This window comes from Terrapene carolina, unplaced genomic scaffold (assembly GCF_002925995.2).
Source record: "Terrapene carolina triunguis isolate 2854851 unplaced genomic scaffold, T_m_triunguis-2.0 Scaffold58, whole genome shotgun sequence".
In the NCBI taxonomy this organism is placed as follows: Eukaryota; Metazoa; Chordata; order Testudines; family Emydidae; genus Terrapene; species Terrapene triunguis.
Genome location: NW_020664409.1, coordinates 11,668,246 through 11,693,434, shown reverse-complemented (window position 1 = coordinate 11,693,434; position 25,189 = coordinate 11,668,246). Strand labels below are relative to the sequence as shown.

General features: G+C 41.1%; 1 protein-coding gene across 2 annotated transcripts in view; it reads left to right on the top strand.

The window, feature by feature from the left end:
* RIPOR2 (RHO family interacting cell polarization regulator 2) overlaps positions 1-25,189 on the top strand; it is a 180,873-nt gene that overhangs the window by 124,408 nt on the left and 31,276 nt on the right. For both annotated transcript variants that reach the window (XM_026660576.2, XM_026660581.2), the window contains exons 2-9: positions 9,895-10,021; positions 11,223-11,378; positions 12,083-12,161; positions 12,647-12,670; positions 13,790-13,843; positions 17,851-18,000; positions 18,992-19,055; positions 24,584-24,627. In XM_026660576.2, coding sequence (XP_026516361.1) covers positions 9,895-10,021; positions 11,223-11,378; positions 12,083-12,161; positions 12,647-12,670; positions 13,790-13,843; positions 17,851-18,000; positions 18,992-19,055; positions 24,584-24,627 — 698 coding nt within the window. The remainder of the gene's footprint in view (positions 1-9,894; positions 10,022-11,222; positions 11,379-12,082; positions 12,162-12,646; positions 12,671-13,789; positions 13,844-17,850; positions 18,001-18,991; positions 19,056-24,583; positions 24,628-25,189) is intronic.

The window sequence follows — 25,189 nt, the reverse complement described above, 5'->3', positions numbered from 1 at the left end:
GCCGAGGGACATACTGGCTGCCACTTCCAGCAGCTCCCATTGGCCTGGAGCAGCGAACCGTGGCCAGTGGGAGCCACGATCGGCCGGACCTGCGGACGGGGCAGGTAAACAAACCGGCCCGGCCCGCCAGGAGCTTTCCCTACACAAGCGGCGTCCCAAATTTGGGAAACACTGACCTAGAAGATACAGTCAGCATGGATTTGTCAAGAGAAAATCATGTCAAACCAACCTAATATCCTTCTTTGACAGGGTAACAAGGTTTGTGGATAGGAGGGAAGCAATAGATGTCCTATCTCGAGTTCAGTAAGGCTTTTGATACTGTCTCATATGGGCCTTCTCATAAACAAGCTAGAGAAATATAGCCTAGATGAACCTACTATAAGTTGGATGCACAAGTGGCTGGAAGACCATTCTCAGGCTTTGTCTACACTGGCAAATTTCTGCGCAGTAAAGCAGCGTTGAGCGCTGTAACTCCCGAGGTGTGCACACCGCCAAGCCACTTAGTGCGCAGAAACTGCACAGTTGCAGCACAGTAAAAAAAAAAACAAAAAAAAACAGCCCGACGAGAGGAGTACAGCTTTCTGCGCTGGGGGTACAGCACCGTGGTGCCAGTGTAGACACCCTGGTCGATTACAGCGCTGCGATTGGCCTCCGGGAGGTGTCCCACAATGCATGTTCTCGCCTCTCTGATCATCGGTTTCAACTCTCCTGCCCTGCCCTCAGGCAATCAACCGTGAGCCTCACCCCTTAAATTCCTTCAGAATTTTGAAAGTCCCCTTCCTATTTGCTTGGTGACGCGTGCAGTGGTCTCAACGCATCTTTCCAGGTGGCCATGTCTGCTCCACGCACCAGGCAATCCCCCGCTTGGAGCAATGCCGAACTGCTGGACCTCATCAGCATTTGGGGAGAGGAGGCTGTCCAGTCCCAACTGCACTCCTGCCGTAGGAATTATGATACCATACGGACAGATTTCACAATGCATGACAGAAAGGGGCCAGGAGCGGGACACACTGCAGTGCAGGGTCAAAGTGGAGGAGCTGCGGAACACCTACCACAAGACACTAGAAGCAAACCGCCGTTCCAGTGCTGCGCCAATGAACCGCCTCTAGTTTTGGTTACAATAACTATATGTTTGAAGAAAGTGATTGGTGTTTGTTTTCCTTTCTAATGGTATCTTCCTCCCCCACTCCCCTTTTATATACAAAAAAGTTTTTTGCAAGGAAGTTCCAGCCATGGGAGTTTTGTGTGTCTGTTCATTTATTTTACCTATGATAAGGCTCTTGGCACACAATATTTGCTTACAAGAGAAGTCTGGAAGTGACCGCCACCTTTTAATCCCTTGTGATAGGGCATACAAACCCCACACTGGTGAACAAGGGGTTAAGGAACAGCTCTGGGCTCAGGCGGCCCTGGGCTACTGCACCTGTAAAGCCTACACATGCTGGAGGTGGCATTTAAAAAGGGAAGCATAGCAGTTCAGAAGGAAGCAGGTGGTGGAAGGGGGTAGATCTCTGCTCTGAGCTCTGGGAAGTAGTGCCGAGGAGCTCTCATTGCCTGACACCTGGCAACACAGAGTCCTGATAAAGCCTGCAAAGGAGAGATTGGTGACTGATTGTGAAAGTCAGAAACTTTATTTGTGGTTCTTTAATTTAGAGTGGGGGCGGGGGGAAGGGTACTTAGGTAGAAAGGGATCCAGAGAAGCAGCTGCTTAGCACCCCCAAGGTGCAGAATTTAGCTGTCCACCATTGCACCCTGGATTAGAGCCCAGTGGAAAGCGTGGGTGTAGACTCCTGACCAACTCCCACAAATGGGACAACAATAAAAGCCTTTACCTCAGTGGAGAATCTAGCTGGGGAAGGCCCTGAATGTTCAAAGGCCCAGACCTCAAGTTCTAAGGTGAACTAAGGTGGAAGCCCTGAAGCTTGTGAGGATGCTGAAAGACTTCTCTGTGACTGGACTTTCTTTTGGTATACGCTCAAAGGCCTGAACTGGAATGTGTGATCCAGCCAGAGGGCTGAGCCACCAAAGAAGGGACAGACCCCACAAGATTGACATCACCCCCCTTTCCAGTTATAGTTCTGAGAGGGAGACAAACTGCCACACCTCTGCCTGACCAGTAGGCAGCACCGGTGGTGTGTGCCCCTTTACGCCCCTATTGAAGTAACCGTTGACTAACTAGCAATGTCACAAATGGTTAAAATCATCTCTTTCACAAAGGGACAAGTAAACTTTCCATTGACATAACACAGAGAGATGTTAAAGGATCCACTCCAAATAAATCAGTTATCCCAAAAGAGACAGTCCGAAAGAATCCTTGGTGAATAGCCAAGACTCCAAATACACAAATCACTTCAGCTGTGGAAAGCACAGTATCAGCCTGGTCCAACTGCCATTGAAATTAACGGGAAGATGCCCACTGATTTCAGTGAGACTTGGATAGGGTCTAGTACACCGTATATCTTTAGTAAAAGGAATAAACTCACAGGGCTAAATTCTATTCCTAGGCCAAATTCTATCCTCAGTTATGACTTTGTTAGAGGTCAGCATCCCCTTAGGACCTTTCTGTCTTCCTTGGCACAGGAGTACTGTATTTGGCTACTTGTGTGAACCTCAGATTTAAAAATAGCCGAACTCTTCCCCTGCTGCGGCAGAGAAAAAGATACAAGCCAGATGTATGTGGCAGTCCAGAGGGCTCTATATGCAGTTTTCTCTTATGTTCACACTTAATAATTGTTGTGCTTGTTGGTGTGCCTTCCTGACTGGCACTGCTACTGCTAGCCCTGACTTTTCCTGATGATGGACACAAGGCCAGTGGTCTGCGTTCCTGTCAGCAACCTTTCTGAAGCTGCATCAGTAGTTGCCCATCTGTTTGCAGGACCATACACGTGGCCCTGTGCCTTGTGTAAAGATGGTTCTATAAAGTCATTGGCCCTGGGTGCAGATTCCACCTGCCTTCATATCTGGCCTCAGTGTAGTCACCTCGCTCTAAATTCTGGGGCTGGATCATGTATCTCCAGACAAGGGAGTTTGCTGGTGTCTGAGCCCCGCTATCTCCTCTCTCTTTTAATTTGTCCTACTCGCTGCTGCTGCTACTAAATGATCACCTATTTGTATTGACGTAGTCTGTTTGAAAATCACTGGTTTTCTCACTGTCCTATTTATGGTCTTTTTGCCTCGATTATTCTAACTCCAAGTCAGTATATATCAGGTGGCTGGGGGAGCCTTCCCAGTGCCAAGATAGTTATTTGCCTGTTTATATGCTCACTTGCACATGTATACCCACAATAGGTCCTCCACAAAAATGTAGGTGAACAAAATGCAGTTACCTAAATTGTTCAGGGGAAAAACAAACAAAAAAAAGGGTACAAGTGTACCGCCATTACTGTATCATCAGTCAGATTTAGCAAACACGTTTGTGAGTATATTTACCACTCTCTTAGCTCAGGTCTAAGTAAACACTCGTTATCAAATATTCTGGCATTATAGAAAACTAAGTCCATACTCATACTGGTTGAAAAGGAGTCCTTCTGTAGAAGGACTATTCCCTCCAATACCTTCCCTTCTAATTAGCTTAGACCCAGCTGCTTCACCACTGTTTCTATAATGAAAGGAGAGATGGAGCTTTTATTTCCCCAGGGACAGAGACATTGTCAATTATCTGCAGTTTCCTGCTATCAGCTGTCGGTGGGGGGGGGGGGGGGAAATCTGTTCACATTTTTTCTTATGTAGCGACTGTGCTGATGTACAACTAGTGTAGGCAATACTAAGTGTATTAAATTATGCTAATATACAGTGTGTATTTATATTTGCTTTAAGTAGATCATTTTAAAATCAAATACCAGTGATGCATCAACACCACGGCTTGAAATATAAGAGCATTAATTGATTTAGAACTAATACAGAACTCTTAAACCTTAATTGTATTTTGATCTAATCTTATTTTCAAAATACACTTTCTATTAAGAGGGGGAAAAACATCCCACTTGTAAAGTACATCAGTATATCAGGTAACTATTACATTTGGAATTAGGAATTCAGTCATCACAGAGAACAAACAAAAACCTCACTAATTTTAATAGTCATGGGATCCCACTGAAGTCAATAGATTTGCCTGAGTAAACTCTTGAAGATTGGGCCTTATGGTAATTACGGTATATTAATGAACATACATGATGCTTCTCTTACAGGATCAAGTCCAATTTACATACACCAAAAAGGGAAGTCAGGATTTACTGGCTAGGAATTCATTTTTTCTCTACGTAGAGAATGTAAGGCATCCTAATTGTTAAATAATTCTCAAGTCCTTGGATGTTTTTGTTTTCAGTTATTTTCCCCTGTTGCTAAGATTTCCCATGCTCCATTCAGCAACCCCTGAACTTTCCTCGGACCTACTCTTGCTTCTATTTAAGTCAGAGGCAAAACTCCCATTGACTTAAAATAAGTTATACTTACACCTACTGCACTTGGCACCAAAAGATGATTGATCAAAACACAAAAGGTTTCCCTTCAATAGAGACCCCAATATTGATATCATTAGCAGGTCTGTGAGACTGTATCTTTTGTGGTTCTCTCTTGTTCACACCTTTCATTAATATGTTATTTGTATTTAGCTAACATATGGCTGTCTTATGAAATTCAGGGATGGTATCTTTCAAAGACTGCCTGTTAAATATATGTTAATGAATTATTTAAAATATTTAGGGGAAATAGAAAGTATTATACAACTATGTAAACACCCATTACCTGAAATACACTTGTTAATTCTAAATATTACAAGTAATCAATCGATATGTAACCTATACACCATGATTGTCTAAGCAAATCTAAACTAAATGGCTGCTGCTGGAGAGAATGTGTGAGAGTCTGTGGGGCCAATTGAAAATATTTAGGCTTCAGTGAAATCTGAAGTATAGATAGTGTTTTCAATTTATAAAAGTACAACTCTGAAGTCTAATTGGATTTTGCAGACCCACAATCAAGGTTTAAAATGATTCAAAGAGACTATTCCTCTGACAGTCCCAGCTCATGGGCTGTATTGGAAGCTCTGCTGCAGAGAGGAATTTTTTCCCCCCTAAAACACAGGAATAATCACAAGTCATAAAATTAGGAGTCAAATCCTCTCAAATGACTGGTATGTTTTCAGCCTATACTAACAGACTCATCGTAAAATGCTATTTTATTCTGAAAAGTGACTCAATTCATGGCATTGTGGGGGGTCTATGTTTGTTGTCTCTGTTACTCGGGGCTGCCCAGAGGATTCAGGGGGCCTGGGGCAAAGCAATTTCGGGGGCCCCTTCCATAAAAAAAATTGCAATACTATAGACTACTATATTCTCGTGGGGGCCCCTGTGGGGCCCGGGGCCTGGGGCAAATTGCCCCCCTTGCCCCCCCCCCCCCCCCCGGGCAGCCCTGCTGTTACTCCCATTTTTAATTTGCTCAGTTCAAAAATAAAAGGATGTTTTCTTTCTAACTGCCAGATCTGAGAGGCGAGTTGGATTCTTTCCATTTCATACAAAGACAAAGCAAAAGTAGATGTAGACAGGTCTTAATGTAATCATCAATTGTATTTGTTCCACACTTCATGTGGATTTCACGAGCAGATTCACAGCTAATAAATCAGCACGAAACATGAAGAGTAAAGTTGGTCAAAATATTTTTAACAAAAAAAGTTAAGTGGAAAATAATCTTTTAAAAATCTTTGATTTCCTTTTTACTGATGACAAGTGAAAATATTTGTGTGTGTGTGTGTGTGTATCTATCAGGAAATATTTTTGTTTAGACTGATAAATATTTATTAAATCAACACATTGTCACACTAAGGTTTTTACTCTTTTGTGGCTAATAGGGACCTGATGGAATAGATAATTGTTGTAGTGTGTGTTAGCATTTTGACTAGAGTTTTGAATTTGCAGTACCTCATCAGATATTGCCCAAGTCCTCGTGATTAATACCAAACTTAGTTTGTTTTGTTCTGCTTATTTTTTTGAGGAATGTTTGATAATCTGTCTAAATGTTACTGCAGTTGAACCCAGCTGACTGTCAGAGGTGTTTAGCTTTTACCTTCACACCATCTCTAGAGTCTGTCTGGGGATGCACTAATCATCATGTCAAATCAGGCAAACACTGAACAATTATTACTGATTTGAATCTGTTTTTAAAGCAATACAAATTGCAGCATGCAGCACACAGATTAGCCAGTTTAAAGTCATTTGAGAAAATAGAGAGAACATCTTAAACTTGCAGCATGGTATCCAAAAGTACTGTAATCAGATTGTTCCCCATTATGTCTCTACTGTTTCTCAGCTGGGTTTGAACTACTTGACTCAGACTCTAATCAATGCTTAGACTCTACTGTATTCATATATGGGAGTTTGATCCGGTAAGGTGCTGAGTGGCTCCTGCCAGGTACTAAGCATCATCAAGTGGAAGCCGAGAAACTCTGCACACTACAGGAGGTGCCCAGTGTCTTGAAGGATTGGATCCTAACGTAGGGCCTGATTCTGGTCTCAGTTAATCTGATGTCAAGCTGGAGTATCTCCAGCAATACATAGAGGAAATGTATGCCATTACGTAAATTAGATCAAAATTGTATTCTTATTAATAGTTACTGCTCTACTTAATAATACAGCATTACAGGTCTAACGAAAAGGCATTGATATAAGATTTCATGCAGTTCTGGCACAGACACAGATGTACAGAAGGTATCTGTGGAAGCCCTGTGAGAGGGGGCATGGCACAAAGTTTTGCAAGTTTCGTATTCCTAAAATATTACACTAAAACGCTATTCATTCCTTTTCACATATGCCCTGCACACATCTGAAGATTTGGCTAATAAGCTATAACCAGTCTAATGCCTAATATGCGTTCTGTATATTGAAGGAGCATACTGTGTATTAGAGTACATTTAGTCCATTTTAAGGCAGATGCTCTAGGTTCCTGCTTACAAAAAAATAAGACTCACAAAGTCATTAAGATATTAATGGAGCTTCTTAGGGCTCTTTAACAAAGATCACAGTTGTGACGTTGTGCAGTCTATATGGTTTTATAAAAACATGATAATAAGTGAATATAATGTAACTGGGATAGTTTTAGAAAAATATGGTAATAAGTGAATATAACGTAACTGGGATATGCTTCATGCAAAAGGTCTCTTGTAAGGTATTATTACAAAGCTTATAATCTACTGAGTTTGATCATCCGATTTGTATAAACGTACCACTCTTGTATCTAAAACTAGAAATATAAAATATAACTCTGAGGGCCTATTGTAATTATGTAAAGTGTGGGCCATTAATGATGGTTTGGAATCTTGATGACTCCCATTAACCAGGACCATTATCCGCAAATGGCTGTGTTTACCTGTGAATCTTCCAGTATATGTGTGTGCTGGCAAGTGGGCAATGAAGTCTTGCAGTGACATGTGATCATGTCACCTGAACTGGAATCCATCTTTAACCTGGTGCTTTTCCAGTGAGGGGGGGTGGAAACCCAGAGGGACAAAGGGTTCCCGCCTTATGCAAAAGATATATAAAGGGGTGGAACAGAACAAAGGGGAGAGAGGAGCCATCATGAAGAATCCCCTAGCTATCACCTGAGCTGGAACAAGAGCTGTACCAGGGGAAAGAATTGTGCCCAGGCCTGGAAGGTGTCCAGTCTGAGAAAAACTTACTGAAGCATCTCTGAGGGTGAGATTATCTGTATTCAGTTTGATTAGACATAGATTTGCGTATTTTATTTTATTTTGCTTGGTGACTTACTTTGTTCTGTCTGTTACTACTTGGAACCACTTAAATCCTACTTTCTGTATTTAATAAAATCACTTTTTATTTAGTAATTTACTCAGAGTATGTATTAATATCTGGGGGAGCAAACAACTGTGCATATCTCTCTATCAGTGTTATAGAGGGCGAACAATTTATGAGTTTGCCCTGCATAAGCTTTATGCAGGGTAAAACGGATTTATTTGGGTTTAGACCCCATTGGGAGTTGGGCATCTGAGTGCTAAAGACAAGCACACTTCTGTGAGCTGTTTTCAGGTAAACTTGCAGCTTTGGGACAAGTAATTCAGACCCTGGGTCTGTGTTGGAGCACACGGGAGTATCTGGCTCAGCAAGACAGGGTACTGGAGTCCTGAGCTGGCAGGGAAAACAGGAGCAGAGGTAGTCTTTGCACATCAGGTGGCAGCTCCCAAGGGGGTTTCTGTGATCCAACCCGTCACAACAGTTATCTAGTGGTTATGGTAAAGATGAAAGATGGTCACAACCTGATACAATTACAAGGCCAGCATATCACAAAACCAAGATCATATCTACTCTGCCTTCACTAACCATGAGAATCCAATCGGTTCTGGCTTTTGAAACACAAAGATCAATGCTGGCTGCATCACACAGAAATCTTCAGGTTAGTAATAGTGACAACATTCCTGTGACTAGAAATACTTTTGGCCGAGCTTCACAAAGTTACTTGTAGAAGCACCTCTTTGTGCTAAACAGAATTCCCTCTGAAATTGTATAGGAGAAGTCAAAGCCTTCAGTGGTGATTAATGAAATCTTAAAGAGTATTTGGCCATTTTAAGGTTACTAATCAAAATATAACTGGGCTGCCTGTGACATTTCAAAAATAGAATTAACTTTTCTTCATCTAGTGCATTTGAAATGCAGTAAGGATAAAGCTACTACATAGCTCCGGTGCCTATTTTTAGTAAATTCATTTAATGCTTGTGAAAGGTCGTAGATTATCAGCCCAAGGAGTAGTCCTCTTCCCACCGGACAGCAAGAACAACGTAGTCTGAACCACAATGCCTTGCCTTGGTGTTTCAGTGTTGTTCAGCAAGCCTAGGGTTAAGAGAGCCGTTCAGTCTCCCAGACTGCCCATTCAGCCCCTGCCTCTCTGCTGAGGTTGCCAAAGAGTCAGTTGTGCTAGACAGGTGTCCACATAAAAAAATACTACTAGGAAATTAACTGAAATCTCCAGTTCATTTCACTGAGGATGCTGAATGGGATAGACAACATTCTTGCCACAGAAGATAGCAGAGACAGTCTGATGAATTGACAGTGCACTTTCCCTCTCTATCACCCCACACAGATATTCCCTTCCCTTCCCAGAGTTCCTGCAATACACCCACATTATCTACCCCTACCCCTATCTCTCTCTGCAATAAGACGCTAACAGTTACCGAGATAAGGAAAGCTAAGAGGACAGGTTTAGGACTACTTATATTTTTCAATGAACCCTCATCATTGTCTTTGTAATAATACCTAGCCCATTTAATCTTCAGGGCTTTCAACACCTAGTAATCCCTATGAAGTAGGTAACCATGTATTCCGATTTCACAGATGGGGATACTGAGGCAGAGGGTTTAAATGACTAGTCCCAGGCCAAAGGGGTAGCCTGTGTCAGAATTAGGATTAGCCGTCAGAAGATTCTGGCTTCCAGTCCTGTGCTGAAACCAATGGACTACATTTTTCTCTGTAGCCTGTGTTTTCACATCTAGAACGTAATTCTTTCAAGAAAGCTGCTCTTGGGTTGGTCCATAGATATTATCCTGGAATTCATGGAAGATGTGCAAATTGCTAGAGTTTAGTTCTGAGAAGGCCATTGCTTAGTAACGTGAATAAATCAACTGCAAGACTCTAACCATCCCTTGTATTTTCCATGAGAATTAAATAGAGAAAATGCCTTTGCAGACATTCCTGTTGTTGTTCTGAAAACTGAGCTGTCAGTATAAACAGACTATCAAGAGTCAGGCTTGTAAACATCTAATCATCTCATGACTCTATTCACCTTGTGGGATTCATTTACCCTTTATCACTTCTGATGAATGCAGTATCCTCTCTGTCTTCAACCTGTCTGTAGCTTACCACTGTCACTAACCTTTGTTCTGTTATCTTGCAGGAATATCTTCCAGGCTCCCTGAAATCATGTCAGTAGGATCACATTCATTCTCCCCAGGTGGTCCCAATGGGATTATTAGAAGTCAATCTTTTGCTGGCTTCAGCGGTCTTCAAGAAAGACGATCCAGGCAAGTACCATCTTTTGGGGGAGGGGGGGTGGAGGAGGAGGAAGCTTTCAGCTCAAGAATTGAAACTCGCTTTGGAGACTGGAAGATTTTTGGTTTCTGTCCTCAGAGTTGAATCTGTGTGCTGTAGGTCAGACTGTCTCTGTTTATTCTCCCTGCAACTCCGCTGTCTTGCATGGAGAATAAAGAATGAAGACACCCTGTCTCTTCACTGCCGGGAATCTATTGGGCTTTGTTTTTATTAATATAGGGTTCACCCTCTGGCCTCAATCTCAGAGGAATTTTGCTGGCGTCTCAGAGTATAGATTTTAGTCTGTTAAATTATACAGTTATGTGATTTTTTTTCAACATGTAAAATGTCCAGAACTGTCTGAAACCCACCCCCTCCCCGGCTTCGGAACCCCAGCCACAACTTCAAAATGCTGTCTACGCAGCTGTTTTTTAGAGCGATCGTGCGAGACCTACTAGCTTAGCTGAGTCTGTTGATCCAGGCGAGAAGTTCGCTTCCAGGGGCTGTGTAGACATAAGTTACTGTTAACTTGATTAAATCCTGCTTTTTTTTTTTGTTTTTTTTTTAAGCTTTCAGTGAAGCAGGGAACAAGAAGAAATAAGAATTCAGTGGGAATTTTCAGAAGCCATATGAGAGAGTGTGATTCATATAAATATAGTAAAATCAATATTTATTTGCAATAGTGCCTAGAGGCTGTGGATGAAATAAGAGCACAGTTGTGCTGTGCACTGTATAAATATCAAGACAGCGCTGTTTAGTAGCATATAGGTTTTGTATTATTAAAAATTGCCTTTGTTCTCACCAACTGGGTGTAGCTCAGGCATTGCTGCAGGGGACTGGACTAGAAGACCTCTCGTGGTCCCTTCCAGTCCCATGATTCTAGGATTCCCTAGCATTGCTGGATGGGACAGACCCAGTATCAGATGTATAGAGCTGTCTGCCATGAGCAAGCCTCAGGCATAAACTATTGTTTACCAGACAGGCATTCAAGTCTCAGCAACTGGAACATTAGATGCTGGTAGCCTGAGCACAAGACTGCTCAATACAGCTCAGACCTATTAACCTGTAAACAAACAGTCCTCCAACAGGCACTACTATAAGAAGATTGCTTTCAGCCAAAAGAGATAACGTCAGGCAATAGTCCTTTGAGATCATTGTGATTTATAGTGTTTTCCTTTCATGTCCATTTTGCAGGTGTAACTCCTTTGTTGAAAATGCCTCTGCACTTAAGAAGCCGCAAGCAAAGGTGAAGAAAACGCACAATTTGGGGCATAAGAACAGCACCGCCTCCAAAGAGCCCCAGCCTCAAAGGATGGAAGAGGTCTACAGGGCCTTAAAGAATGGATTGGAGTAAGAGAATTTATCACTGGATGTCTGAAGCTTTCTTTACTACTTGAGAGTGGAAAGCAATGGGTCATTGGAGTGGGGAGCCTCAGGCATGGTAGGGTAAATCTGACTGCTGACTTCTGCTCTCCCTTCTTCTGTTAAACCCACCTGTACACAGGAAGCAAAAACACACTGAGCGAAATCCTGACTCTATTAAAGTCAATGGCATAACTCCCATTGACTTCAATAGGACCAAGATTTCACCTCTAGACTGTTGCTCCAAATTTGCCTCCCATCACATAGGAGAGTCACACCACACAGTGTGATACAAGATAACATCACATAACATAGTAATGCCTTTGTTAGATAGGTACAAGGACAGTGATTGGACAGAGGCAGCCCACAAACTAAACAGCAGCTTAGTTCTCACAAAACCCAGCTGTTAACTGTACTTGAAAGCATTAACCTGTTACTCAAGAGCTAAAGAAATGCTCTGATTGCTTGTTTAGTTGGTGTGGAGCATGAGGGTTGCACGTGCAAAGGACTAGGGCGATATAGAGAGTTTTTATGACAGTCAGGTCACTATAAACATGTACTTGTTTAAGTCAGTATATGGTGAGAATAGCTATTTGTTACACAAATATTCCTTTCACAGAGGTCAGCAATCAGCACCCTATGTACTGAAATGTAGCAGAGTTCATGATTCCCTTTCTGGTTTATCTTTACAGTGAGTATCTGGAAGTTCACCAGACAGAGCTGGATAAGTTAACTACTCAGTTAAAAGACATGAAAAGAAACTCACGGCTGGTATGTGTTATCCGACGATTCAGATGATAGTGTTCTATACTACTTGCACAGATCAAGGGTAACCTTTTCCAGGTATCGGAGGAAAAGGGGGGACAAGGGAGTTTTAAAGAAAAGCAGTTCTTCTAGGGTTGCCAAGATTGTATTTCAAAAATAAGGGACTGTTTTTTTTAGCACCCCCGCCCCACTCCTCCTCCCACTATCATCATCACCAATAATAATAATAAACAGTACTCGCCTACATTTGGCAGGGGTATTTCATGCTGGTTTTTGCAGCACTCAGCAACTCCTGAACTTGTTGTACAGAGATGAAAAAATAAGGGACATTCCTTGTACTAAGGGACTGTTGACAACGCTAGGTGAGCTCCCACCCAGGATCCTGTTTGATATTTCAGCTATTTAAACATAATAGGGCACTGGGGGAGTGTATCATTCAATGGAACGGTATGACACAGAAGCTAATCATCATCTCCCTTTCTTTATTGCAGGGGGTGCTGTATGACCTAGACAAGGTACGTTACCCTCGGGGGCAGTAGTGCTGCAAAGAAAACATTAAAAGTTGAGTGATATGTACCCAGACCTGGAGACAACTGGCACAAAGAGCTTCTCAGAGCCTGATTCTCTAATCAGACACCACCACTGAGGGGGAGAGGCAGGCAGGATTTGCCACTGACTTCAATGGGAAGAGGATCAAGTCCTGAGGGGTCAGAAACAATCCTCAGAGAGTTCAGCAAGAACCTGCTGAAGGCAGGTTACACACAGAATGGTAACCCCCAAAACAGACTCTAGAGAAACATATAAAGAAAGTCAGTAGAGAACTATCTCTGATAGCTACTGCCTTGGCACTTGCTCTGGAGTGTGGACGTACATCTGCCACCTCTTCATTTAGCAAGAGAGGGCCAAATTTACTGCTAGGGCACTTCAGTGGAGTTGTTCCCACTTATACCAGTGGGCCACCAAGTCTTCAGAGTATTTCTAGTCTGTACACTCACTACTGATCCTGCAAAAAGCAAAAGCCTTCAAGCTTTTGAGTAGAGCTGGTTGAAAAATGGCAGTTGTTCTTCACAGGGAAATGTTTTAAAAACAAAACAAAACAAAAAAACAAACTTTAATGACAACGAAGGGGAAAAAATGTAAAAACCAAAACATTTTCAGTTTTCAAAGAACTTCTGGTAACACTTTGGCATTTTGAAAACCAAAAACTTATTGATGTAATTTTTTCTTTTTTTTTACTGAAAACCAACACATTTTAAATGAACAATTTTCAGGGTTTTTTTTTTTAATTGAAAAAATATTTTTAAATGAAAATTTGTCAAAAATTTGTGTTTTGATCAGAGCCATTTTTGGACAAAATAGGTTGGGATGGAAAAAATTCAACCAGCTCTACTTTTGAGTGAAAGACTAATTACGTTAAGATAAAGCACCTGATCTGAGGTTCATGTACAAAAACCTCTTCAGAATGAAAGAAAGCTTCACAGTTGGAAAAGAAGAGTTTCTTTGAAGCTCACAGTGGCTTGAGACAGGAAAACCAGCTAAAGAGAAGATTTCTCAAGGAATCTATATAAAAATACAATCATCTGAGCTATCAGGGGAAAAAAACTCTCATTCCTCTTTTATTTATTTATTTGCAGCAAATCAAAGCGATAGAAAGATATGTGAGAAGGCTGGAGTTCCACATTAGTATGGTAATGAACAATTCTATCATGTTTCTTCTATATCTGCTTTTATATTATTAAGAAAACCAACCATTGCCTAGTGCAGGGGTCGGCAACCGTTCCGAAGTGGTGTGCTGAGTCTTCATTTATTCACTCTAATTTAAGGTTTTGCGTGCCAGTAATACATTTTAACATTTTTAGAAGGTCTCTTTCTATAAGTCTATAATATATAGCTAACCTATTGTTGTATGTAAAGTAAATAAGGTTTTTAAAATGTTTAAGAAGCTTCATTTAAAATTAAATTAAAATGCAGAGCCCCCCGGACTGGTGGCCAGGACCCGGGCAGTGTGAGTGCCACTGAAAATCAGCTCGCGTGCCATAGGTTGCCTACCCCTGGCCTAGTGTGAAAGCTTCCACTCCAGAGGGACCCACTTCGCTGCCTCTCCCCGAGGCAGTTAAAGTACTGCAATGACTCCTGAGACAGAAACAAAGAGAGGATTTTAAAAAGTTTTAAAACCTCTGAGGTTCGCCAGTTCTACATGCACACCAAACACTCCCACTGACAATGGGTGCAAAGGAAATGCAGGGTCAGGCCCTTGATGGGTAAGCGAAGATCTCATCATACATTTACTTTAAAGGTACAGGTAAAGGCACACTTGCACCTGCAAGAAGTTTAAGTTCACAATTTGATCTACTGCATGTTAAAAGTCTCACAGTCAGACTGCGAGTGTCCTCTGGATTTCAACACTAGTTTTTACACCATTTTATTCCACGGGCCAAATTCTGCTCAGTTACACCAGTGTATACTTGGAATAACTCCATCCAAGTCAGTCGGTGTGCTCTAGATTTACACCAGGCTGCCTTAGAATCAAACCCACAGTATATTTTCTTTTAGGCATTAATATATCTACTCATTAACATTTTTCCCAACTTGACAAAATGATGCATTTATATGATAGATGAAATGTCTACTGAGATTCATTTAAAAAACACACACGCTGCTTGTTATATACAAGAGTGACCAGGCATACAAAAAACACTTTAATTTCATTGTTCTCATAATCACGCAGCTCAAAGAAAACCTTTAAGAAATACAGAAGGTTGAAATTTTCTGTCCAAACAATACAGTTCCTTGCTGGTAACCTGCATGTCAAAATTATAGTCTAAAGCACATTTTCTATCTAAATCCTTCCTACGCCATCCACATCCTGCACAGAGCTACTGGCTTCTGTGTTTATGAAGAGATCTTAAACATAAAAGGAACTAATAAAAACAACTCTACTTGCTCAGTATGTTAGTTCACTGCTCTATAACCCATGGTGACAAATAAATAGACCATTGTGTGAGAGAGTTTTATAATATCCGATCTTAGGCAGCTATTTAGGAAAATGGTTTTTAAATGGATAGAAGCAGAAGAATCTTTCAGAACAAGGACAAACTATGCTGTCTTCTGATAACAGCAATGCCCTATCAATGCTAAGTACTGTTGTCATTCTATACAGGAAACAAAGCATGGAAAACAGGAAGTGTAGTAACAGGTGGCAAATCTTTACAGTGCCAGATGAATTCATCTTAACCAGGCTCACATGTGCAGACACAGAGTCTGAGCACAGGGGTAGGCCCCACCCCGATTACGGACATAAATAGCAAGTGACAAATATTTATAGCAGCTCTTTAGAATGGAGACTAGAGGGTTGCTAGCTGGAAAGATTAAGTGTAGAAGGCTTGCATCTCAGATAAGCTTGGTTTGTAATTCTGAAGTGTTAATAAAGTTACCTTTTCTTCCATTAATCTTTGTTGAAGTATTCCATTTGTAAACTGCCTTCTGTTTTAGTTACAGGTCCCTCAGATAAATTATATCCGCCATTATGAACCCAAATCAGCCTTGTTAGCCTGATTTTTACACTTCAATTTTTGAAACTGTGATGGAGGGGGCTCAGAGGGGGTATACTCAATCACACTTCTTGTTTCCCATTCAATTGGGAAACAGGCAACAGCATTTTTGTTAGAGATAGAGCTGAATGGGAAATTTTGATTTAGGATCTGAACATTCCTAATGTTTGGGGATCCAGGTTTTGATTCAGGTTAATTTCTAATGTAGATAAAATAAAATCATGGTGGCAGGTAGTATATGAAGTCAAGTTAACACAAGTTTTGATAGAGGCAAGTTCTGCTGTGAAAGATCCATGACTGAGCAGCGTTAGGATGCAGTGCATGATCCACTAGAAAAAAGTGGAATATATAAAAACTGAATCTTGGCCACTGTTAGCAGGAACAGTGGAAAGAACTAATGTGACAACCTCCTTGTAGTTTTAGTTTCACAGGAAAAAAATCCAACTCTTAAAATAACTTCGTTTTACTAATGAAACTATCAGATTCAGCTCCTGCAGCTGGCTGCTGAATCTGAACAAGTGGAAATCCCACTGCTGCAAGCCCCCAGCAAATAACTCGGCTAGAACAAGTGTGCACACGAAGGATAAGGTTTTAAAAGAAAAGCACAGTTGGGGTGTTGGATAAGCTTATGGAATTATTAATAGCATATGGAGCTTTTTACTTCTAAAGTTATGATCTAAAGCTGGCCCACATTCCTAGATAACTAGGACCAAACTTTCCAAAAGTGATTAGGGAGTTTTGGGTGCCCAATGTGAGACATTTTCAAGGGGCCTGATTTTCAGAGTTACTTTTGAAAATCTTAGCCCAAGTTGTTACTATCTAATGGATATTCAGTGGTCTATATGAAATGAGTTAAAGGCCTCTTTCACAGTTTCAGGGTAACTGAACCTGTATCCTCCCCACCCCTGTGGCCCACTCCAAGAGTTTTAAGGTTGCACAGCCCCCTTACACTCGGATATCCCCAGCAAGCCAGTCTGTCTAAAGGCCAGTGCCTGAGCTTTGCTTTCTCCTCAAGGGCTATGACCAGTGTATTGCCAGCAGTTACAGGTTACCACACAGCTTTTTCTCAACAAGCACCTTTATTGCTTTAAGGTAAAAGCATTACACATAAAAGTATTAATAAATAAAAGCTCCTGCATGCATGCTAAAAGCTTATCCGAGGTCAACCATCAGTCTTTTAGAGCCCAAGTAGGTCAAAGTCCTCCCAACCCTTCTGCAAGGGTTGGTCCCGCCCTGGGACAGAAGGTCCTGTCGGTTTGCTAGATCAGAAAGAAGGCCCTGAGTCAGTTCAAGTGCATCCTTTTATACCAAAAGCCTTTCCTTTGTCTCTTAGTCTCTGGAAAACCCAGCTTGAATCAGTATATACAGATAACAGCAGGGGGTGGTACCTCTCTAGAGTTGTTTGGTTTCAGTGATTCACTTTAACCACCTCTCACTGTTTTTAGTCACTGGAGGAGCTGTGGTAACCTTCCCCTGTGGAGCAGAACATAATCAGTCATACATAAACCATTCATCGCTGTCAGGCAATATTGTCCCCAAAGATATTGCAAGCAATTGCAATATCTGTCACAGCCTACATCCAGGTCTTGGCGTTCACACTGCAGGACTCACCGCTGACACTACCTGGCATCAGCATAGTGGCCAAGGCTCTATTTGGAAACTCAGCTACTTTCCCACTGCTAGAAAGAACTCCTCCACAACAGGGCAGTGGTATGTTGGGAGGAAGCTTTCACTGCCACTATTGTGCTGTCCTTGGTTTTGAGACCAAACAGAGGACATTACTACTCCCCAGGGCTGTCAAATCCAAGCTCTTTTATAAGCTTGAAAGTGATTTTTTAAAAGAGATTTAGAGAGTTCTACAAATCCCAGATAAAAATGGAAAACTGTAGCTGGGGGTCTGCAGAACTAAAGTACAAATTGCTGAGTCTCTGTTGTCTTGATGAAGTTTTACAGCAGAGGATGTTTTTTCCATATTGCATCCTTTTTAAATGTAATGTGATGGCATCAAAACTACAGTTGTTTACCCGCTGGTGTATCTAAAAAAAAATTTCAGAATTGTTCAGTTCTATTTCCTTTTAATGGAACCTATTTTATGATTCCTTTGGGTTTCTTTATTTTAATATGCTTTCATTGTTCCTGGCTAGGTGGATGAGCTGTACGAAGCCTATTGTATCCAAAGACGTCTTTGTGACGGCGCCAGCAAAATGAAGCAAGCATTTGCAATGTCACCTGCTAGCAAAGCAGCTCGAGAGAGTTTGTCTGAAATCAACAGAAGTTACAAGGAATACACAGAGGTATGTGCTGCTCTGTGTAGTCCAGTCCTGCACTGTTTGACATCAATGGGAGTGTTCCCATAGATTTCAATGGGAATTTTGTCTGAATAAAGACTGCAGGATCAGCCCCTACATCAATGCAGCTAATTACTTTTGACTTTTGAAATATTTGACTGATTAGAAATATTATGGGACTATTTTGTATTTACTTCCATGGGGCAGTAGGAGACCTGCAAATACAAGCTTGTCACTCTGTCAGAAATGGATGGAGAGGGCACAGTGACATCATATTGTAATACCACAATATCTCCATCTAAACATGCACCCTGGGGCCACTGTTCAGGAAAAGGCATAAGACTGTACTCCAAATAAATTCTACCCAATTCTGCAGATTTCAGTACATTATGGTTTCCATTAGCCTAGAACCCATTTGTGTGAAGACATCTGCTTCATCTTTTCTAATCTTACTCAATATTATCAAATCCACTTTATTAATGTATTATTGCATCATGATCTGGAAAAGCTATAGAAAGGTGCGACAACCACCACAGCTCCTAGGTAATAGGAATCTCCTTAAATACAGAGAATGCATTGCGAAGAGTCCAATGCCCCTTTTCTCATAGTGTGTTCCACATAGCTCAAAGCATAAAAACATGTTGAGATCCACTTTGGCACAAATCCTTGGCTGGAGGGAGGGGTGGGGAAATGATCAGCTTACACCATGATGGCTGAGACTTCGTTCTGCCAATGCAAGGATTATAATGCAACAAAAGAACAACACTGGGCCAAATTCAGCCTTGGTGTAAACAGGCTTGGCTGACCTGAAGTCAGTAGAGCTGCATCTGTCTGTTCCAGGGCTGACTTTGGCATATTGATTTTAATTTGAGACACTTATTTTTATCTACTGAACATTGTGGGATCTTTTCTTTCTAAACTATTTCTTTTTGTGTGTGTATTTAAAAAAAAAATGTGGGAGGTTGGTCTGATATCAATCTTCCGTTTTCCAACACAGAACATGTGTACCATTGAAGGAGAGCTGGAAAACCTACTGGGGGAGTTTTGCATCAAGATGAAAGGTAATTGCCCTCCCTCCCAACCCTTCTGCATGAACAGACTTGCCAGAGCTCTCTGTGTGTGTTCCTGAGAGCTCTAAGAGCAAACGCTAATTTAGGTTTAATGTATGAGAGGTTTGTTTTTCCCATCACATCAGTTGCTGAGCCTTCAGAACCCTGACTTACACCCACACCCAGCAGAATTGATCCTACTAGTTTGATGCTCACATCTGTACAGTGAGCTTTTCAAAGACAATTCTTCTATTTTTGAGGGAGATGGGGTAATTAGACTGCATTGCTTTGGTTATCAAGATGAATGTGTGATGCGGTTTCTAAGGCAACTATCTTTTGCTTCTATTTCCTCTTATTCCTTCCATAAGTCTGCTAAGAAACTATGTCAGTGTCTGTGGATCAGAATTGTAAAATGTTTTCTTATTTTGATACCAAGTTTGAAAGTCATTTGCCTTTGCAGAGATTGATTTTTTGGGGGGAGGGTTGTTTTTGTTTTTTTGAGTAAAAATTAAAAATAGAGAGTAGGGGCACCTTACTTTTGAAAGACCCACCTAGCTCAAGGGTGTAATCTATGTTTCAGCCATAAGTCCCGTGTTTTTACCGTGGTCTGATTTCCTCCTACAAGATTAATGGTTCTGAAAACAATAGAAGCACTTTTGCACAGATACAACCTTTAACAGGTTCAGTGAATTAAATCTTGTTTCAAGACTCAATGCTTGAAGTAAAAATTGGAAAAGAGCTTTTTAAAATTAAATTCTACTTGTCACTTTTTCTTCACTCGTGTCAAACATTAGCACTAAGATACTCATGAAAACAAAATCTTTGTTTTGAAAAATTCATAAGCTCCTTATGTATTTTCCTCACTTGATGTTCCTGTCCACACTAAGTGAAAAGACATTGCCAAAAATATCAATTGGAGTATCTTGAGCTTGCAGTACCTGTAAAAAGCCTTTGCCTTCCATGTGCCACTCTCTCCCAGGCATTTTACAAACATTGGTTGTATCAGTAGGTTGCAACATCTTAGACAAGATCTAGATTTAGCCAAGATCAAGCTGAATTGATTCAGCCTACAATAGTTTGTCCCCAGTGGAGATGGGAAGTGACAAGTGTTGCAATTGTACTCACTTAACCACTCCTAACTCCATCCAATGTCTCCCATTTAAAAGCCCTGCTCGCAGCAATAGTGCTGGGCACTAGCAGAGAGGCAGTCTGGTGTTCCAGAATGCACTGATATAACCAAGGCTATAAGACATGCCATGAATGAAAAGCGTTGGTTCTGTAACAAATAAAACTGCTGTGTGTATACCCTAAACCAATTAAAAGAACAGATGATGCAAAAAGCTACTTCTAGGAGTCAGCATCCCTGCAAGACTGATGTGTGCATAATGAGATGTTTGTGACATCACTGTTGATTGCAGTAGAAATGATTATTGTCATAAATGGCATAACTTCAAAGACCTGACCCTGCATTTCTTGCACACCCTAAGCTTCCAGTGAAATCAATGGGATTTTATGGCAGCCTGATTTTTCATTCCATGCACATCAGTGAGGAATAAGCATCAGGAACAGAGTACTTAAAAATCCTGATTACATGCAGAAACCCTTAACATAAAAGAATGGGAGAAGAGAAATGATAAATGATGCATCATGAGAATTTTCTCTGGGAAGTTCAATGCAGGTGATACAGCAACATTGTTGTAACCCTAGGATCCGAGGGTGGAGCTGAAATATACATTTCTGAAAAGCTTAAACATCCCCAGTCATTTCAGTGCAAATCACTTTTATTTTGTGTCATGCATTAATAACAGTGGAGTAACACCGTCTCCTCCACTTGCACTGAATGAACAATAATGTCAGAAGGTAAAGAGACTTAGCTCTATTTTCATAACATACAATGTTAAAAAAAAAAATCATGATCGTTTTACGAAGTAAGGACAATGGCCGTGCCAGTCTTCCGTTCAGGATTAACTCCCCTGTCGAAAGGAGGGGTACTAAACATCACCACATGTGTGCCATGGAGTGCCACCCATCTCCAGTACTCTAGGTACTGTCACAGCCCTAAGTGCTGGGGGATGGCACACAATCAACTAAACTAGCCTCCCCGTATTCCTCTCCCAACCTCTATGGAAATATACTTTGATCAAGCTGTAGCCGTTTAAACAACAACAGAGGAGAGGCTTGGCCCTTCCAGGTTAGCCTAGTAATACGAAGAGCTACAGTACTTTCATACTGCTTTTCAGACTTGCTTTCCCTACCACGCCCTTCTGTGTCCCTTCACTCAAACAAATGCTGTAGGCCAATCCCCCGATCAAAGACGAAGATGGAGCTGCAGTTTTAAACCACCCTCTCTCCCCCCTTTCTACTGGGCTGAAGAAAATGTTTTTATTTGCATCAGATATGTTCAGTGACGCTGCCCAGCAGAGACCAAGTTAGCTGATACGAGCACCTTTATGGAGATGGGAGCAGCAGCAGCATAGTGCTAGTAAATGTAAATTATTTATAAACAATAAATAAATTAGAAAGTGGGAGGCAATAGGAGCCCTGACAGAGGGCTGCTTTGTTCTTCTGCTCCCAGTGTTCAGGGGAGAGTAGAGGATATGCTGTGTTCTGTTCAAAGAACCCACTAAAGAAGTGAAAGGAAAGAGTCTGGGTCCAGATTCTTAACGCAATGACCAACTATAGATCAACCAGTAGTAAAAGAATTGGGTTTACCTGCAGTAGGTTGGATCTAAACACCTCTTGTTTTTTAAAAAGAGGGTTTGTTTTGTGGGTACGGCAGCGAAGACTGGAACTCTAGAGTCTTGAGTTTGATTTCCTGTTCTGCCACAGATTTCCTGTGGGACTTTGTGTTAGTCACATAGGCACAGATCCTCAAAGGTATTTAGGCACTTCACTCCCTTTGAAATCCATGGGAGTGAGGTAACTAATACCTTTGAGGTATTAGTTTCTCTGTGCTGCAGTTCCCCATCTGTAGAACAGGGATAATGCTTCCCTACCTAACCAAGGTGTTAAGAGGATACATTAATTTGTAAGCTACTCAGATGCTATAATGATTGGGCCCATATAAGAATTGTTTAGGGTGATATAAAGAGGTGTAATTAGGAGTAATGAGATGAAATAAAGTTGAAGACTTTTTTATGCCAAATATCAGCAATAGCTTCCCAATAAGGAGATAAGAGAGTCTGCAGGAAAGTGGAAGAAGTTCCCTCATGTGAGACAATTTAAATTAGGCATGTGAAAAAATAGCAGATGTGTCCGGTAGCTGTAGGGAACAGTCTTACATGGGCAGGGAGAGGGACAGAATTGGAGTGTGTAGCTCGACCTCCTATGTATTTATGAAGAGAAAGTATCTTAAAAGTAGGGTGACCAGACAGCAAATGTGAAAAATCGGGATGGGATGGGGGTAATAGGAGCCTGTATAAGAAAAAGACCCAAAAATCGGGACTGTCCCTATAAAATCGGGACATCTGGTCACCCAACTTAAAAGAATCCTGCTCTTTATAATTTGTATCTCAGTTTGGTAACTGTTTGCAAGTAAATGTAATGCAGTTATCAGTGACGCCAACTCTTGTGAGCCTCATGATAATATCAGATATTATTCTTAAAGCCCCAGCTTCTGAAGTCATATAGTTACATGGGAATCTCCACTTTTTTATTTTTTAAATACAAAGCTTTCAGCCCTCATGCTTACAGAAGAAAACTTGAACCCTGAAGGCTCTGCAAAAGGCAAATAAGAACCCCCTAGATTGGTTACAAATAATTAATCTCATTATTTGTTTGAGGCCTGACTCATGGTTTTTGAACAGTTGTTGGGCTGGCAGTACTGGCATTCTCTGGATTTTTATATCAAATGGCAAATACTTCTTAAATTTAGGAAGAGCTCTTACTGAAACGGTAAATTAGGCTTGTGAAGGATTGCTGCCACCTACAGACAAGACTTGAGAATAGAACACGGTATTATTGGAAGCCTGAAAGACACCAGGTTTATGTACTTAGTGACCACTTCACTAACTGCCTCAAAGCCAAGTTCTCTCCGTAAAAACGAAGGTTGGATTCTGCTCTCAATTACATTAGTGGAACTTAATTGTTGTCAGAGAAGTGACATCAATATAAATGAGCAGTTTTGGTGTATAATCTTGGTTATGGATGAGTGGTGTGTGTGTGTGTGTGTGTGTGTGTAAAATACACCAGGCGACATTGCATATGGTATTGGAATCAATTTACTTGCAGATCTACGTTTTCTTTGTGCAATTCAAAGTGTGTAGTCCTAATGCTCCACTGAATATTTGCATTTATTAGAGATGTTGCAATTATGTGCAGTTTCTCCTCCCTGGGTGTTCACACCTCAACTGCTAGAAGAGGGCCTCATCCCCCCTAATTGAACTAACCTCATTATCTCTAGCCTGACTCACTCTTGCTTGCATATTTATACCTGCCTCTGGAAATTTCCACTACATGCATCCGACGAAGTGGGTATTCACCCACGAAAGCTCATGCTCCTATATGTCTGTTAGTCTATAAGGTGCCACAGGACTCTTTGCTGCAATTATGTGTGTGTCCAAGAGCAGAATTTGACCCAAAACATGGCATGGCATGTATCTCATGCCATTTATGTCAATATAGGATGCTGCGTGTTGCTGAATGTGGTGACCTGTTTCAGTTTTATCAGGAGTTTATAATTAAATTCACCATCTGACTGTGTGGCATAACAAATATTACTGGGCAAAAAATAGAATGAAAAAATGCACTGTCATTTGCCTATTACCAGTTTGGATAGTGAATATACCAAACAAAAAGCAAACTAGCAGACAGCAAGTTATCCAAGATCTCTCTAGCATGACTGTTGTCTACTTGCATTACATTCAAATAGTTTTGTTCATTTCACATGATCACCATTTATAATAAACCATGACACAGAGATCATGAAACAAGAACGAAGTTGTAAGTGTAAGCTTATGTCATGTCTCCTTTAAAGCTGTTTGGTTCTTGATGCAGTTTCCATTTCTTGGGGCTGTAGTAGTGGCTAAGAAATGCATTTCCAAGCCACCAGAAGATACTTGAGATTTGGGACTTGTCTTAGTAACTGATTTGTAGAGCTGTACTAAAGAATTTGAGGGGCTAGTAGGAAGTTTTCATAGCTAAAATCCAGCCAGGAGCATAAATCAGACATTCAAACACCAAACAAACCAAATCCGTGATTGGGTTACTCTCTCAGCTACCAATGCATCCTACTCTCATGTTGCCCAGCAACAAAAAATGAACCCGGCAGTTTCTCTGCCATTTGTTGGATCTTTATAGAAGCCAGAGAGGCAGCCTGAATCTCAAACAGTAAGAAATACTGGTGGGTTCAATTCTCTCAGAAAGGATGTACAAAGTGCTGATGCATATGGCATGACTGCACTGATGCCATAAAAGGAGTGCTAGGGTTTTGATCTGGTCTTAAGCATTCAGTTTATACAAGTAAAGGGAGCTAGAAAGGGAAGAAGGTGTTAAATAAAGAGTGTCTTCTGAAAATGATCTCAAATTTCATTTGCTCTTAGGTCTGGCTGGTTTTGCTCGTCTTTGTCCTGGAGATCAATATGAGGTAAGTATCATGTCAGTTCCCTTAGTGTAAAATGGGGGGGGGGAGGGGGGAATTTCCATCACTTTGTACATGATCTTGAAAGTAACTTATTGTGGTGACACCTCTGGAAAGAGCTGCTTTCCCCTCATGTATATAGCAAGAAAGGCCCCACTGTTGTCTTTATGACTGAATGTGTCAACAGTGAAGACTTCAAGATCAGACCCAAGGTACTGGATGATGGCTATTAAGATAACAATAGGTCTGTCTTTAGCTTTGTTTTAGAAAGAAATCATGTCTCACAATACTTTATTTTTGGCATAAGTCTCCAATTCCTCTAGGAAGAAGATGCCTCATTTATCCAGTCAGTGCAGATTGAATAGACCAAATCTATTGGAGCAACACTATGTCAATGGGACATTAATACCAGCGCAGAATATATATAGAAATGACAGAACAGGCTGTGCTGGTTGGGGAGTGGCACTATATGTGAAAGAAAGCATAGAGTCAAATCTAGTAAAAATCTTAAATGAATCAAACTGTATCACAGAATCCCTATGGATAGAAATTCCATGCTTGAATAGTA